Source organism: Lasioglossum baleicum, chromosome 15, assembly GCF_051020765.1.
Source record: "Lasioglossum baleicum chromosome 15, iyLasBale1, whole genome shotgun sequence".
NCBI classification, from domain to species: domain Eukaryota; kingdom Metazoa; phylum Arthropoda; class Insecta; order Hymenoptera; family Halictidae; genus Lasioglossum; species Lasioglossum baleicum.
The window spans coordinates 4601834-4618623 of record NC_134943.1 but is presented as its reverse complement, the minus strand read 5'-3'; the positions used below and the strand labels follow the sequence as shown (position 1 = coordinate 4618623).

The 16790-nt window shown below is 37.8% G+C and overlaps 3 protein-coding genes across 7 annotated transcripts; 2 read left to right on the top strand and 1 right to left on the bottom strand.

Moving 5' to 3' along the window:
- Positions 1 to 868: 868 nt before the first annotated feature.
- On the top strand, positions 869 to 2300 carry Bet5 (blocked early in transport 5). The gene is made up of 4 exons (XM_076439778.1): positions 869 to 1091; positions 1189 to 1331; positions 1498 to 1707; positions 1787 to 2300. The coding sequence occupies exons 2-4, from the start codon at positions 1233 to 1235 to the stop codon at positions 1913 to 1915; spliced, it is 438 nt and encodes a 145-aa protein (XP_076295893.1). The 5' UTR covers positions 869 to 1091; positions 1189 to 1232; the 3' UTR covers positions 1916 to 2300.
- LOC143216582 (E3 ubiquitin-protein ligase RNF19A) lies at positions 2009 to 16128 on the bottom strand. 5 transcript variants are annotated; one of them, XM_076439762.1, is made up of 13 exons: positions 15963 to 16128; positions 14455 to 14677; positions 14230 to 14372; positions 13922 to 14111; positions 13521 to 13832; positions 13293 to 13437; positions 13065 to 13201; positions 12560 to 12657; positions 7523 to 7721; positions 6732 to 6927; positions 6289 to 6454; positions 5839 to 6209; positions 2009 to 5677 (listed from the first exon to the last, which is right to left on the bottom strand). In XM_076439762.1, exons 2-13 carry the CDS (start codon positions 14612 to 14614, stop codon positions 5428 to 5430), a joined length of 2367 nt encoding a protein of 788 aa, XP_076295877.1. In that variant the 5' UTR covers positions 14615 to 14677; positions 15963 to 16128; the 3' UTR covers positions 2009 to 5427. The 5 variants fall into 5 exon arrangements, with proteins under 5 accessions (XP_076295877.1, XP_076295880.1, XP_076295879.1 ...); XM_076439765.1 differs by having other exon boundaries at positions 14320 to 14372; XM_076439764.1 differs by lacking the exon at positions 15963 to 16128 and adding an exon at positions 15153 to 15859.
- Positions 9544 to 12566, top strand: LOC143216587 (putative oxidoreductase dhs-27). Its single transcript, XM_076439777.1, has 3 exons — positions 9544 to 10260; positions 10423 to 10638; positions 10731 to 12566. Exons 1-3 carry the CDS (start codon positions 10123 to 10125, stop codon positions 11694 to 11696), a joined length of 1320 nt encoding a protein of 439 aa, XP_076295892.1. The 5' UTR covers positions 9544 to 10122; the 3' UTR covers positions 11697 to 12566.
- Positions 16129 to 16790: the final 662 nt, after the last annotated feature.

The window sequence follows — 16790 nt, the reverse complement described above, 5'->3', positions numbered from 1 at the left end:
TTTGATATATTTTAATGTGTTGTCAACAGTGACATACCAAAAAATGTAAATTCACGTACGCACTATAGTCAGCCAGGCCGGCCTCGAGCAGATATCGAACACAGCCTGCAATCATACGACGCCAGCAGATGGCGAGCATTATACTGTCAGAACACTGCTCAAAGCAGAGGATGCTCGGAATTTGCTCGATTTTGGACAGCGCACCCTGCCGATACATATTGTGATGCAAATGTATGGCATTCTGCTGGCAGGGTCCGCTCGGCAGAAGCTGATTACAGAATGCTGGCAGCGCGGTCCTGAATTCTACCTTCGTTTGAAAGGGCAGCACCGACTTCAGGACCGAGCAACACACAACCAGAAACCAGGAACATTACCTGAAACTAGACGCATGCATGACGAATTGAAATCGTAGAACTGTGGAACCAAGAAACAAGGGAACAAAACAGTTAAGACGAAAACACTGAAGAACAAGAAGAGAGAAGAAAGAAGAGGATAAAGACAACACGAAGAAGCAAAACAACACACAGAGGTAACAAGGAGACTAAATAGGCGAAGTAAAGTCTGAGGCACGGTGTATTATAGAGGTGTTCGGACTTCTCTCGGAAAGGTGTGATATTTAGAGATTAGTTCTCTGGTCGCCGCCAGATAGAATACTAGTCATTTTCACAATTTTCAGCGTGTCTCCATGTAGCCCGTGCTAAGGTATGTATGGTGTGAATCAGTAACAGCGGCGTTGTAGAATATTCCACAATATTCAAAGTTCCACAATATTAGTTTTGACCGATAAGGTAGGATGTGACACGGAATGGTAAGGGGGCTCTAGAGCCCCCAGAACGTGAGACAGAAAAATACATTGGGTGATTGGTCTACTCTTAGACCATGGTCCATGGTAGTGTCACTAATACGAGCATTTTGAGACTAAAAACACCAACTTTGAGCCACTGGTTCCCGAGATTTTCAAGGTTTACTAAAATTGAGTACTTATCTGGGTTTCGTTGCTAGATAGCGAGTGTGTTTTGAGTTTTGGTGCCTATGAAGAGTCTATTTTGCAAAAAAGACCATAATTAATCATAATTATGGGATTGTGAAATGTAAGTTCAATGCACAGCATCACTATATTTACAAACATTTTGAGGATTCATTCCATTGCATGTCCAGTCTAAATACTTTGTAACTTGTTTATGCTAGCAAACCTGTGATAAATAAACAAATAAGTCAGTGTCAGCAAGAATATGACAATTCACAATTTATACATATTTTCCAAAAATGGAACGTTATTGTATTACGCCGAATGGAATAGGTTGAATAAATCTGGGATCACGAAGGAAGAGGTAATAATGAGTTAGTAAACAATCATTTAATGGAATGTGAATAAACAAACATTGTTTCCAATGTTTGTAACGTCAAACCTAACGAAACGGATTAATTAATAAACCAATTATTATTTTTTATCGACTTAGGTTATGTTAAATAAACATGTAATTATATCAAATTTAGGAAGCTAAACTGATGTATGGAATGTTGTTCTCCATCAAATCATTTGTAAGTAAAATATCGCCGTTGGATCCAAAGGAAGGATTTTTGTATTACAAAACTAGTAAATACACATTACATTATTTCGAAACTCCTTCGGGATTAAAATTTGTTTTGAACACGGATAATGCTTCGCAGAATGCCAGAGAATTGCTACAACAACTGTATAGAGATGTGAGTAATTTATATTTGGGGATTTCTACAGACAAATAAAAGAAATAATAAATTCAATAAAATAATGAATTTTTTCCAGGTATATTTAGAATATGTTGTAAAAAATCCTCTGTGCCAATTGAATGAACCAATCCAAAGTGAGCTATTTAAGCTAAAAGTAGACGAATTATTTAAAAAGTCACCTCTATTTTTAAGTAGAACAATTTAACTTACAGTATTTATTAAAAATGTGTATATTGTATCAATATAAGGATTGCATACGAAACCATTAAGTTCTTTGACTTAATAATGCGTTCACTAAATAGTACATATTGAATCGTTAAATATAAGGTTGGAAAGAAAGTTCATAGCATTTTCAAATTAAGAATCAAAGATAAAATTAAGGTATTTATTCATATGTTCATTCAATAACACGAGAAGTTACCTCTAAAATGGTTAAAAGTAATAGAACAGAGTGCAAAATATGTTATTGAATAAATCTATGAATAGATATCTGAATTTTAGCTTTCAATTTTAATTTACAAACGCTACGAACTTTTGTTCCAACCCAATATAAGTGTAAGTATACAAATAAAAATTATAATGTAAAGAAATATACCATTTACATTTGTATTCTGCTATATTTACGAATTTACAATCTTTAAAATGTTATTACTCTTAATAACTTTCAATACACAATAAATTGTAATTTTCATACAAAATGTACACTGGCGAAGAAAGCTTAGAGAAATTAATTTTAAATGTTGTAAAAGTATAAGTTTATTCCTTGTGGTCACACATATTATTTCTACTAATATATGGAAAGTTGTACCTCACGTTATATTAACAAAATGTACTAGTTTAATGTACACATTTAAATCAGTACTTAATATACGCAAAAATATTGGTAAAAATGCACATTATTATGAATTCTTCTATATTAAGCTTGCCTTTCTTATACTTTGTATCACGTAGCAGTTTCTTCAGACATATTTTCAAAACATGTCTTATGTAGCTAAATTATGTATCTATACCTTAGACAAGATCTAAGATCTATACTAATGCATATAGATGATACAGCAGCTTGTGTCACATTTCATGTACCAGTTCTTTTAAATATAAATATATATACAGTGACTCCCATTAATATTCAAACACTCTAAAACAAGCGATAACTTTTTTAATATTGGACTATACGATTTAAACTTTACTACAGGATGTGAAAAGAAATTTTTTCGAAAATTGCAATTAGTCGGAATTGTAGAGAAAATACTAAAAGTTGCATTTTACAACTTTTTTATGTGGGCATATATTGGAAATTTAAAAACTACGTTTTTTAGATCTGTGTCAATTACATGCATTGTGAAATTTTTATTGAACTCGGTTGAGAAACCAAAGACCAATTGCAATTTTTGGAAAAATTTCTTTTCACGTCCTGTAGTAAACTAATTGCTCTAGTTTCCCAAAAAAGTTTGAATCGTATAGTCCAATATTAAAAAAGGTATCGGTATTTTGAGAGCGTCCGAATATTAGTGGGAGTCACACTATATGTGTTTGTATACATATAAACTTCTATGAAAACAATTTTTCATACATATTTTTTTTAACATATTAGCTCACTTATATAGATAACAAAGCTCTTACTTATAACCGAAAATATATATGTATATAATATACTTTTTTTCCAAACATATATTTATATGTTCATGTACATATAAGAGAGACAATTTTACAAAATTATTTACACTTTAAAACTCAAAACCTTATAGAATATAAATTCGCAAAAATATATTTGTAATATTTCTTATAATTATTAGTAACCCGTGCATAACATATTAGTGTAAAGTTATAGTGGAGCAGCGAGGTGAGCTGTGCGGTGAAAAAAAAGAAAAACAAAGAAAATACACATGTACTTTTTCTTTAGTATGTGTCGAAATGTTGTCACGAATGTTGGTTTGTTTTCACCGCGCCGCTATCATCGATGCTCGCCGCTCCACTATAACTGCACCCTTATGCAAAGGTGTATATTCGAGCAAGAAAACAAACCAAAGCATCCGACATGTATAATAAAGCACCTGAAATAGTTATTAATAATTCACTGTGAGCGAAAATAAATAATTGTTTATGAAAGGTAATAAACTACTGTATCTTTTCTAATATTATTATATTAGTGTTCTCTTCTAGAAACTGTAACATTCAATGTTAAGACATTCATTGTTTGTGAGGATGTATCTCATACTATATGTCAGGCAGGGCACATAAATGGGAGCATCTGTAAATCTTTATATTTTGGTTGTATAAAACCTACATAACACAATTACACTATTTTGAAAGACATATGCAAGCATAGAAAAACTTTATTCGTAGACATTTCTTCTTACGAAATTTCAAGATCATCAATCTTTTCTTTTAATGAAACTATATAATTTGCAGTGTAATTTGCACTGATTCATACTGCTTGTTATTACGCACAAATCTACACCAAAAAGCCGTTAATTAAACAGATACTTTAATATTATTAGCCTTTATTCATTAAACATCACATGGATTCATTAAAAAAATTCTTTGTTCATGAAATCTTGTAAAAGAAGATTCCAAGAAAAATGTTTTTTATCGTTACATGTGCTTTTTAAAATAGTGAAAATCTGTTCAGAATCATTTTTTCTTATGGCCAGAAATAACAGGTTTATTTAGATGTCCCATTCCATATATTTCCGTACATGAAGGAACATCGTGTAGCATGGGAGATGATCACAAATCATTTTATTGGCCCTACTTGAAAATAAAAAATTATATATTATAAACATTGATCCGAAATGTTATCGGGAAGTTACAGAAAATGGGTAAAAATATGGAAAAATGAAAATGGTTGACTTATTTAGGTGTTATATTTAATCTTCATTTTCTGAGCATATTGATGCATTTTTTAAATAATTCAAACGAACAATTTTTACAGAAATAAAACAAAATCTAAAATAATTGTTACATAAGAGTGGCGACAACGGATATGCTTTTGAATAAATGCTTATATTTTTTATTTTTTAAGAAAAAAATGGCCTTTCCTGTTCATATGCAAAGAGGCTATGATATTATACACTTGGAAACGTGATCGACAAATTGACGAATATATAATATTTCAATTAAAATGCAACATTATAAAGCCTTCGTGACCGTCTACATGATTTTTCTTTAATTTCTGACATAAATCATTCATGATTTACCATACGATAATTGCGTCAACTTTTTACAAAATTATACATACTTTCGAACAATTTTAACGAATTAGATAGTCTAAATTTATGAACACCGTGTTATATGTAAGAATATAATTTTACGCGAATTACAATATTCATCATCACTAAAGAGGAAATGTATTGGCACAAAACTAAAAAATTATTCGCAACTATTTGCAAAAAGAGAGTCAATTTCATTTTGTAACAAAAGCTTGTGTATGCCGATGTAGAATATTTTTGCACACACATACTTTCGAAGCATGAGAGTGTATACTTGTTCACTTCGATGTATTTCGCTTTTCAGAGCGAGTTTCAACTTGTTCCCTTTATTGCACTCGGAGTACGTTTATACATGGTGTGCATAAATATAGTAAATTCAGCGTTAATGTACGCACGTGATGTGCACTTAAATACATATATACACACATATGTAAATACGCATCTACATATCCCGTATTTAAAAGAGGCGTGTACGTTATTACAGAATTACTCAGTCTTTGATTCCTTTTTAAGAGGGTACGTTCTCCTCTGTGTTACTGTTGTCGCATCCCTTGCCGGAAAATGTAAAAATACGAGCACGTTTGTTCTGTGCTCCCACAGGGCACGGTTCTTCTATCACTGATAATCGCTTCTCACGATCCGCAGTTACTGTGGAAATATGGAAGAAGTAGTTTCTCAAAGTAGCAACGTTGACTCGCTCTCGTGATACGTTATCATCCGTTGTTGAATCGACTTTTGCGTCACCGTTGGTTGTATTTCTAAAATGAATCCATATACATAAAAAATTAACTTGCAATCAAATTCACTGTTTAACTCTTGGACCACGATTGGTTAAATTAATATCTATTTAGTCAAATGTGATAAGAAGATTAAGAAGAACATCCACACAAGAGTTAACAAATATTATATTTATTCATACTTCGCAGGTTTTTGAGCATCCGGTTCCTGTTCCGTCTCCTTATTGCGTTTACGCCTTGCAGTGTTCCTGTTGCCTACGCCACATGTGCTGACAATTCCTTCCTGGTCGGCTTCAATGAAACTCACATGATCGTCAAATCTAACGCGCTCGGAGCCGCCGTCTTCTCCACAGACAGTCCAATTACTGGAATCGCTACACTGACGATCCAATGTCGGTTTGCGCCGAGCACGTTTCGCTAAACCAGGCGCCACCTCCTCAAGGGAACTTAGAGATGTAGCCTGCCCAGCTGAATCCATGTGCCCGCCCGCAACTGAACCAGCCCCCTGTTCACCTTCCATGCTCCTACCACCACTTAACGAGCTGCCATCCATCTATGCATATAACGGATATATTACGTTACAAGACTGTTTACTGAAATGTTTGTCAATCTCTTACGACAATAGGAAGTACCTTAAAATTTAGAACAGAGCCCGCCAAAGCTCGTGTAGACGCTGCTCCATCATCCAAAGCTATGGACGCGTTTACAGACTTTTCTGATAAACTGGTTGTAGCAGAGGCAGTCTCGCTGCATAAGCTGAAGCGTTGTGTGGATGTCACGTCCGCTTGAACCTCCAACCTGGTTGGCAAAAGAATAAGAGTATAATTTTTAGGTCTGGGTTACTTTGTTAGAAGTGATACGTGGACATTAGGGTGGCCCTTAGCTACAGGGTTCAAAAAGTTCTTTTGATTTCACCCTCCTAAATTGTGACACTTGGTGAGAAAATGAAAATTTTGAAACTTTAACGCAAACAAGTTCTCAACAAGTGCCATAATTTAGGGGTAGAGAGACCAGAAAAAATCGAAAGTCGAAAAATAAGGACCACTCTAAGTGAACATGAACAATTTCGATTTACCTATGACCTCCCGGAAGAACACTAGAAGCTATACTTCCGGCAAGACTGATACCAGCGAGAGCTACATTGCTAGCGCTCTCACGGTCGTTTTCTCGACCTAACTTTTCCAATTGACTTCCACTACCCAACGAAAGCGAGGCTTCACCTATCGACGGGTTACCACCACGGTGACTCGCAACATCTATTGACGCCGCATCTGTAACAGACATTGTACTTGTTATAAATTGAAAGAATCATTGCCGTAATTTATGACAGGGTCAAAGATAGAATCGACTCGATGCTCTTCCATCTTTGCCCCTTGGCGTTAGCCGAGGACTATAATTAGGTCAGTCTCAATTGGTCACTCAACCCCCTTCAATAGCAAATCATTATAAATACAACATTCATTAGTATGTGGCGCTATTTTTAACTTTGCGAGTACGTAATTATATAAAATTGTTCTAATTCAATTAAAAACTCCACCATAAGTAATGAAGATTACTTTGAAATTATATAAATCTAATTTCTTGAAATATTACGCCGAGCAATAAATACTTTCCAACTCTGGGAACAAATTGTAATGATGCATTTATTATTGTCCTAGTAATTCATTATACTCACGCTTTTTAATCAATGGAAACAAGTCATTGACTGTTTATTTTACTGATACATTGATAGATTAAAATGGAAATTATTTATGACACAACCTAGTATTTTAAGCGCATGTAATACTTAATCAACAACGTTCTAAGCGCAAAATTAATCGTCAAATTCATTTGCAAAAAAATAAAACAGAATTTGATTATATTTACCTCCACCGTTACGGGCGCCTAAAGAACCCATAAGCTCATTCTCATCGTCCAAATCGAATCGAACTCCCGTGCCGTTTGTGGAAACACCACAACCTCCGCTTCGACAAAGAGAAACGGGAACAACGCCGTAGACGTAAAATAATAAAATGGGTACACCAATACCCACTGCTAGTCCTGCTAATATTGGCGATACTAAAACCTGTAACATTTGTGTGAAGATCATAGATAGTATGACAATCTGAATGTGTAATCTTGAATTGTTAACTATTTATTTAATACACTTTGATAAATAGTTAATTACAAAGAATTCTTAGTTGTAAAAGCAATCGCAGAGCGCGGGCGTAATTATTATTGTATTTGAAAACAAAACAGAAATTAGTCAAAAATCATATTTACTAAATAATTAGTTTGTCACATTAAAAACAATGTTTATACTGAAAGTCTATATTTTCTTGTGATTCGAACAAAGATTTTGTAACGTTAATGTTTAATTTCGTAAGTACTTTTTCCCGTAACCGCGATTCTGAAGTCGAAAACAAGGATAATAAAGTTTTGAAGAAATTCGGGACAACTCCAATTCCGTATTGACTTATGAAACCAGAAAATAAGGAAGTTTGGTATTACATTACGAACTTTCATCCGTAGTGCACGTCATTGTGTAGTTTCACGCTACCGGAAATTGGCGAATGTGTACAGCACAATTCAGAATTACGTGTTTTCTTTCACGAGACCTTTTCTCTGGAGAAAACAAGCGCAATAATTTACATGGCATGTGGTATCAAATACACTCTGAACGTCTAATTTACATACACGAAGCAATAAAAAAGCATACGCTGTAAACAAATAAAACGCCTTCATTTCAATTGTAAATGTATTAAGTTTTACATAATTATGTCGTAAAAGACTGTTCAGGTTAATTACAGTCATGAAACCGTCGTAAAACGATAAATATAACAAGAAGAACATTATTTGTAATATACGTATCAGTTAATCAAGTTTCCAATACTGTATACATCTTCTGCAGGAATATTTTCAAATGAGGCCGAAACAATTTGAATGTAAAATCAAAGATTTAAAAACGTTCATGCATATACGATAAGAACACACGTTTGCGGCGTGGTTTTACATATATGCAGAACTCTGAGTGTCTACATAAATATTTATAAGGAACTGTCGACGAAAAAATAAGCTCGTTTAGTAAACATTTTGAATAGAACCTGATACTTCGTAGAGGTGAGTACATAATTCATAATTCACGTATAAAAGAGTACCGTTCAAATTGATGGTGCATCGGGATGATACTAGCTTATGTCATAAAAATGAAAAATGCAGAACTACTCTTCAAGACTTCTATACTAAAGGCTATACTATAAAAAATTGCAAAAGTGTGCTACAAATTTTACACCCCCAAGATGACCTAATTCCTTAATCCTTTGCACTTCGAATTTTTTTCAAAATGTTGCTCTCAACAACTCTCTGGCTATATTTCCTTCAGTAACTATAGTCAAACACAAAACTTGACGAGTAATTCCATGACAATTTAAAAACGATTAAGAGTACATATTTAATTCATGGATCTCGCAGACCCAAGTCATGTACCGAAGGGTTAGCAAAATACAAAGAAAGAAAGATCGATTTTTTTCAGGGTTCTAGACCAGAAGAGCCTCTTTAAACTGGCAATTGAAAAATATCGAGTCACTCGACACGGGAGTTCCCGTGGATAAAATTGCTGTCACCTTGACGAAGGATTTCGAGGGGTTAATTACAGATGTCTAGCCACGCCCTGTATGAGAAAATAGGGTACGATATCGGAGGACTATGTCCGTGCATGGAAACGATAGGACAGCTGATTAGTGACAGACGGGGCGATCTGTTTTCTAGATTTGCATCGAGTGCGAAAAGGAGCGCGGGCAACGGTAATAGGCGACAGAGAGAAAGTGCGTGGCGAGCAGAAGGTGTGGGAGGTGCGGAAGGAAGGATATTGATCGGCGGTAGGAGTGCGCGCATGGGAAATCCTCTCTGTCCCACCCTGCGGCCTGCATCCACCTAGGTGGGTGACGATAGAACGTGCACACCGTGTCAGTTGGTACTTTAAGATCCACATTGCGCCACGATCAAAGGGTCCCGGCTCCGTCGAGAAACATCGGATCGGGCAGTTGGTGCTCCCTGCGCCAAGGGTGTGTCGCGGAAGTAAGCCAGTTACGAATCCCCAATGAGAGGACGTCGAACTGCGCCGGGCTGAACGTCCGTGGACCGGCCAAACGTAACAGGAAGTAGACGTAACCGACGACGAATCCATTCATCGCTGGCGATTTTACCGAAGCCTCGACAATAAAACCCTGTTGTGTTCGGATGTGAACAGTTGCGAATGGCCGCGCGCTGCTGCCAATTATCATTCCCGAGCGTAGCATGCGCTCGATTAGCATCAATTGGGGAGTAGACTCACGTAGATACGCATCCGATTCACCACCAAGCAATACACCCGTCTTTTTCCCTCTTTTTGATTAACGATACAAGGCCCGCGGGAATCAGTGATACTCTCGTCCCCAGTAAACAAAAGGCGGAGAGGAGAGGCTTCGAGAGGAGGTTTTCTACGGTGCATGGCCAATTGGGATTGGAAGGACATGGATTGGGATTGGGAAGACGCGGAGGACTCTTCCAGCGAAACGGAGGAGCAGAAGCCGGAGATTCATAAGGAGTGGCTTGACGGTATCCTAAGGGAGTTTCACAAAGAACCGGTTAGTTCAGTAGAAACTATGATTTCCAGTACGTGATTGCCTGTAGGAATGTTTGCGCGGCCTAAGCTGTTTGATTAGCGACGCGAGCGTGGTGCCGTTGGTGGACACGTAAGCGTCGCGTGTATTCGTCAGTCCGTTTAAAAATTAACCCGTCATGTACAGGTCACGATAACCGAGTGTAACGTGAACCCCGGCTGTATGAGCAACGAAAGCGTGCTCAGCACCATAATTAGCGTTAAAGTCAAGTACGTGCTGAACGAGTCGAACACCACGCAGGACCTATCTCTAATCGTGAAAGAGCTACCGAAAGACCCGTTCAGTCGGTTTTTCGTGAACGAGTGCCAATTCGACCTACGGGAAATAAAGTTTTACACGCAGGTAAGCGATGAATCAAATTACCGAAATTAACGCGTTCACGGACGTAGTTAGGGCTCGAAATGAATAACAAACTATGACTCTGTTTGCATCAGGTCATGCCAGACTTGAGAGAGTTCCAAAAGAAACAGCTGGCGTTAGAGAGTACCCGCGAGAACCTCGACAAACCCGGCGAGGAGATTCCTCTTTCGGTACCGGTGTGCTACCACGCACAATACACACCGGCGGAGGAGACCGAGGACAATCTCACGGCACCGGACTCGATTCTGGTGTTGCAAGATCTCCGCGACTCGGATTTTTGTAACATCAAATTTCGAAAAGGAATGACCTACGATCAGACGCAGGTCGCGCTGGAGGCTATAGCGCGCATACACGCGCATTCCCTGTCGATGAAGGTCATCGAAGGACAGTCCCTGTCCGAACGTTACCCATTCCTCTTCCAAACAGCGAAAGCGACCAATTCGTATCAGCAGTTGGTCGAGCGTGGCCTACCGCAGCTATCGAAATTTTTGGAGAACAGGGGACTAGGAGCGATACTCGAGGCCCTGCGAGTACTAAGACCCAAGACTATGCACATAATATCGGCCCTTCTAGCCCCGGAAGGGCCGCTGACACTGATCACACACACAGACTTCTGGTGCAACAATCTTCTCTTCAAGGAGGGGCCGAACGGTCTCGAATGTTGCATTCTCGACTGGCAAATGGTCACCTACAGCAGACCAACCAACGACATTGCTCTGTTGATTGTGAGCTCGTTGCCCACAGATCTACGTCGGAAATTCACAGAGGTGTTCCTCGACATCTATTGGAACGCATTAACGAGCACATGCTCCCGTCTCGGGGTCGACATTCCCAAAGATTTGGGCTACACGAGGGAAGACCTGAGCAAAGATTACAGACGGTCGCAACTGCTAGCGCTTCTGCTTTGCATCGGATCAGTAGATGTTGCCTTCGGGGATCCGGACACCGAACAACGACTGATCGACGTTCTAAAGGATCTTCACAGCGAGGGCGTATTCACGGATGAGACCGTCGTCGCAACGAGCGAGAGTGATTTTTAGTCAGCCGTAAATGCCGCTCATGATAGTGCTGCTGTGAATTAATAATCTACGCGAGACGCAAATCAAACTGGCGACGGCTGTGGAACCCGGAGGATTCGATGAATCACGGACATTCAGAGTTTGATTAATGTGATCCAGAGCAAAAGGCTTGTGTCGATAACGGTGTAATTGCGGGTAGTTAAAGAAGTCGACGTTCTAATGCCGCTAGCATGGAAAGTATAGCGTTCACGATAGAACTTTCGGTTCAAGAATATTTCGTAATAATGAAAGTATTAACGAACACGTTTAGGAAGTTACGTCTTCGATATGTATACGTAAGACATTTGGTTGTTCCTCTTGCGACAGTTGTTTATGTTTTGGTACGATTATTGAGTAAGCATGACGCCAATAAATGCTATCTGATATTATACGAATAAAATACGTCTCGAGATTCAAGTAATTACTCGCAACCTGTGTGCTCCGAGGTGCTTTCGACGTGCAGTGAAACTTTTAAGTCAATTATCTATTAGACTGACTAAATTTCTCTGACTAAATTTCTTCCCGCAATTATTATAACGGCTATAAAACCGGTATTCTGTTATCACAAATTTACATGCGCAGTAATTATATTATTCTCTTTCTTTGTACAAACTACATAAATAAAATATACCTTGATGTTGTCATGATCTTGTAGACGTATATCTGAACATTAGCGCCTATTAGTGATCCCTAAATTACGCGTACAGATTATTAGAATTCTTTTACTATATCTGTTTCGCCGGTACTCTCCGATTAATTTAGTAATTTCACGCTGCTACCGTACGTATGTAATTACGAAGATGAATAACGTCATAGTTAAATGTAAAAAATAAGAATTGACTTACCGATGCAGTTACTCCACCAACGATAAAGGCATTCCTTTTATGCTTGTTCGCTTTTTCGTATCTTGTGTACAATTCCCTTCCAACCCATACTGGTATACCTGCAAAAAGAATCAGCAAGAAATATATATACAGTCAGCCCTCCTATAACGCGATTAATTCGTACCGCGTTATAAGAAACTCAGAATTACTACAAATGAGATTAATTTAATACAAATCTAGGCGCAATTTTTTCTCCGCGTTATGAGTACCGTGTTATAGAAGGGTTTACTGTAATTCCACGTAAAAACGAATCTAGACGATAGTATCTCTCAAATAATACGAAAAAATTCGTCCCAGCCAAAACGTTATTCTTGTATTATGTAATTGCTATATAATAATTGTTTTCGTACCTGCAGTACTTTAAGATATTATGATCTACTAACACTTAAGTATTATAAACAAGATATTTGATTCAATGCTATGTGTACAAATGAGATTATATATATTATCTGCGTATATGACCAACCTATAATCATAGCGGGTACGGCTATGCCAGCTGCGAGACCAATCCCAACAGGGGCACCGACCAAAGTTCCAAGTTGCCACAGTATCTTCTTTTTCCTAGACCACGGCTTTTTGCCCCAGAATGTACAACCAGAAGGACTAGAAGTAGTTAAGAGATTCATGTAGTAAACGACGATGTAAAGAATTTGGTGTTTCAAATAAATACCATGTACTAAAAATTAACTAATACCTTAAGTAATGAAGATCGCTGATCTCTTTCATACACAACCAACAAAATTCTGCTCCACAGACAGCACAAATCATGTGATTACAACTACCATCATCCATCTTGACAATCAGTACCTGACATCTTGGACAGGGTTTGATGTCATCTCCTGCGAAAATGAATTACACAAAAGATCGGATCGCGTTAACGTTATACAAGATTAAGCGTTCTAGATAAGTAAAGAACACGTACTGTGCTGTGAATCAGTCTGGCTGAAACTGAGAGAGGAGCTGCGTTCATAGTATTGAGTACGTTGAGCTCTAGCAGCATCGCAGGTTTGATTAGGATGCCATCGTGCTTTACAGTGGTAACAAAAGTACGAGTCGCATCCTGGTCGTTCGCATCGCAATTTCGGACACGAGGCACAACCACTGGCAATAACAGCGAAACTACAGTCTGGTGCTGGACACCATCTTGCATCAGGTTCAACAGCTAGAACTCTTCGTACCATAAAATCTTCATACTTTTCCAACTGTGTTTGGTCATTTAGAATCATTCTAATGTCTGCACAAAAATATAATTGACCAATTCAAATAAATCCCAAAATTAAACAATTTGTCAGTTGTTGTTTCGATTAGAGAATATATCTTTACCATTTGGATGTAATGGTTCAGAACACTCAGGACAAGCAATATTCACTCTAGATTCTGAAATTTCCACCTTAAGGTAAGTTAGAAAGCAGTCGTAACAACTACGATGATGGCAAGACTGTACCACGGGGAAAAATTCCATTGGCAATTCAGCCAAGCATAGGGGACATTCCATAATGCCATTTTCGATGCTCTGAAATCATTATGTTCCGATGTTTGTATTCATCTATCGACTAACAGGTGTAACATGAAATAAATTGTAACTCGACATCTCCTGTAAGCTTCACCACACAGACGTATTCTATAAATACCTTTCCGGCGGAAGAAAGTACAGAGCCTTTGCTGGAAGCACGCTGTAGATCTATGTTCTGAAATTGAAAATGGTTCGAACCATTACTTACTCTGGCTTCTCCTTTTTCGACATCCGTAATTCTGCTGCCAGTTTGGTCTTTAGCTGAAATGATAATTAAACCTTCAGCAAAAAAAATTGATTTTCATCTATGTTTCTAAATTCTTCCAGTATTATTTATCATCACATTTAGTATTCCTGTTGCTTGAACTGGGTGTCCTGATAATTCGCCGGCCAATAAGAGGGCTCGAGTATAATAATCGGCGCAGAGAAAATCGTGGCATTCGTCGTGGTCGGGGAGCTGCACCGCTGCAGCCTCCTGAATTGCTATCATTTTCTTTAAACATTCTGCAAGGTACTTAGGGTCTCTACAGTCTCATTCTTCGTTTCACCGTGCCAAGTAACTCGATCTGTATGAAACAATCGCAAAAAAAAACAAACATTAAACAAAACCGAACCTTCAAAACAATTCGATATATTATGTTTTACAAAACGCCTGCAGCGTACATCGATGTTCCGCGACTCTCACGATCTAATGTACCGTGTCACTCTCCTAACTCGTAGGTCATAGAATGCACAAGTTACAAAAAAATCTCCGTCGATATATAAACGTGCGAAACATACGGTTTACGGGCGATTATACTTTGCATCACACATAAATACACGTGTAGCGTTACAACGATCGTACTTGATGCACGAAATAGATGATTCATAAAGCCTCGAATTTTTTCGATCGCGCGTTCATTAAATAGTTTCTAATTTGCATAATATCGATCATTGTCCCGCGAATCCATTTTATGTTTTAACTTCTCACTGCATATCGACTTTTCTACTTTCACTAAAAAGGGAATTATGTAGTCTGTCAAGACACTTGTCATCAATTACGATTTCTCCGCGATCATGAGACGCATAGGTAATCAGCATTTCGAAATCCTCAGCGTGTGTCGCGAAATATTCGAGCAGATCGGTTTAACACTAGCCGATTTAATTCTTATTCCGAAGATATTATGGTGGATAAACCAACACACTCTTGTTGGATTGCACTTATTTGTTCTTTCAGGGAACTATAAATCGTAATGCGTGAAGTAAGTTATATCCTATTCGAAATAAAATTTCATGGACAGTCCTTGAATCACGATGAATCAAAACGATGGAAGCGTTAATACCGTGCATCGATTGTAATTGCAAAAATGTGATTATAATTTCATTTCAATATGCAATTTTTTTCACTGGTATACCTTGCACTTGATAACTCGATATATATATATATATAATACATATATATATAATATGTGTGTGTGCCAACGATAGAATGTAAATCATCGTCGTGACGTACGCATGCAAAAAAGGATTGTAAAAGTTATCCTATTAGGAGTAAACGTAAGTATGATAATTAAAAGCACGAATGTATTGCGAGATACAAAATAATCGCCATTTGTAATGGACCTGAACATTTACGTGCGTTGCACAAAACATACGAGTAATATGTGCATGTGTGTGTTCATTACGATCGAATTTTTGTCGATAATATGAAATACCAGTCCCCATATCAAGAGATAACTCCTTCTCGTGTAAAGGACATAATTACAAATTTTCATTTTTACTAAGAAACCTTATGTATAAATGACTAGCGCTAATGCAGGTATGTACAAGGAAACATCAACTAAAATTGATTGAACCGATATGCATACGAACCTTCTTTCTATACACAAATACTTTCAACTCTATCACACGTTCGGCAAAGCAATAAGAATACTATTGAAAAGTCACGCACTATTGTTAAGTTTCACTTATTTTGTTGGTTAAGGATGTTAACTTGACATAACAGCTGACGGCACCCGACTAGAGGCTTATCATAAATACACATAGTTAAGATGAGAAACAGCAAACAAAATGCGTAAACAAGAACATGTTTTGAAGCCACCACTAGAGGGCCACTAAATGGAAGTCGAATTTTCATTTTTATATGTAAAAATCGACTCTCTGTATGAATGAAAATATTCAAATATTTACCTAATTATGTCCATAAGAAAGGTTAGAATATTTAGTTGTCTTCTTTGTTTTAGACTTAGACACTTGAAAGTTTTTAGACAAAACGAGTGTCTTTTCTTGCGGTATGGGTACTCTATGGTCATATTTTTATGACTTTCAGATATAGGGACCTTTTACAATGGCCGAGATCAGCCGTGATTACTGAATATTCTGAGATTACGTGATCTACCTACGCCAATCAGTGATGCCGAAATCGTGGTACTGTGGTACTAAGCCGTGGTACGAGACCCCCCCACTATGACCTACCGTTGCCCCTACTGGCCTTCTCCAACTCGCTCGCGCGCTACACTCACCAACGTACCTCTCATATCCTAGGAGAGGTACGTTGGTGAGTGTAGCGCGCGAGCGAGTTGGAGAAGGCCAGTAGGGGCAACGGTAGGTCATAGTGGGGGGGTCTCGTACCACGGCTTAGTACCACAGTACCCAGTGATGCCGAAATCGTGGTACTGTGGTACTAAGCCGTGGTACGAG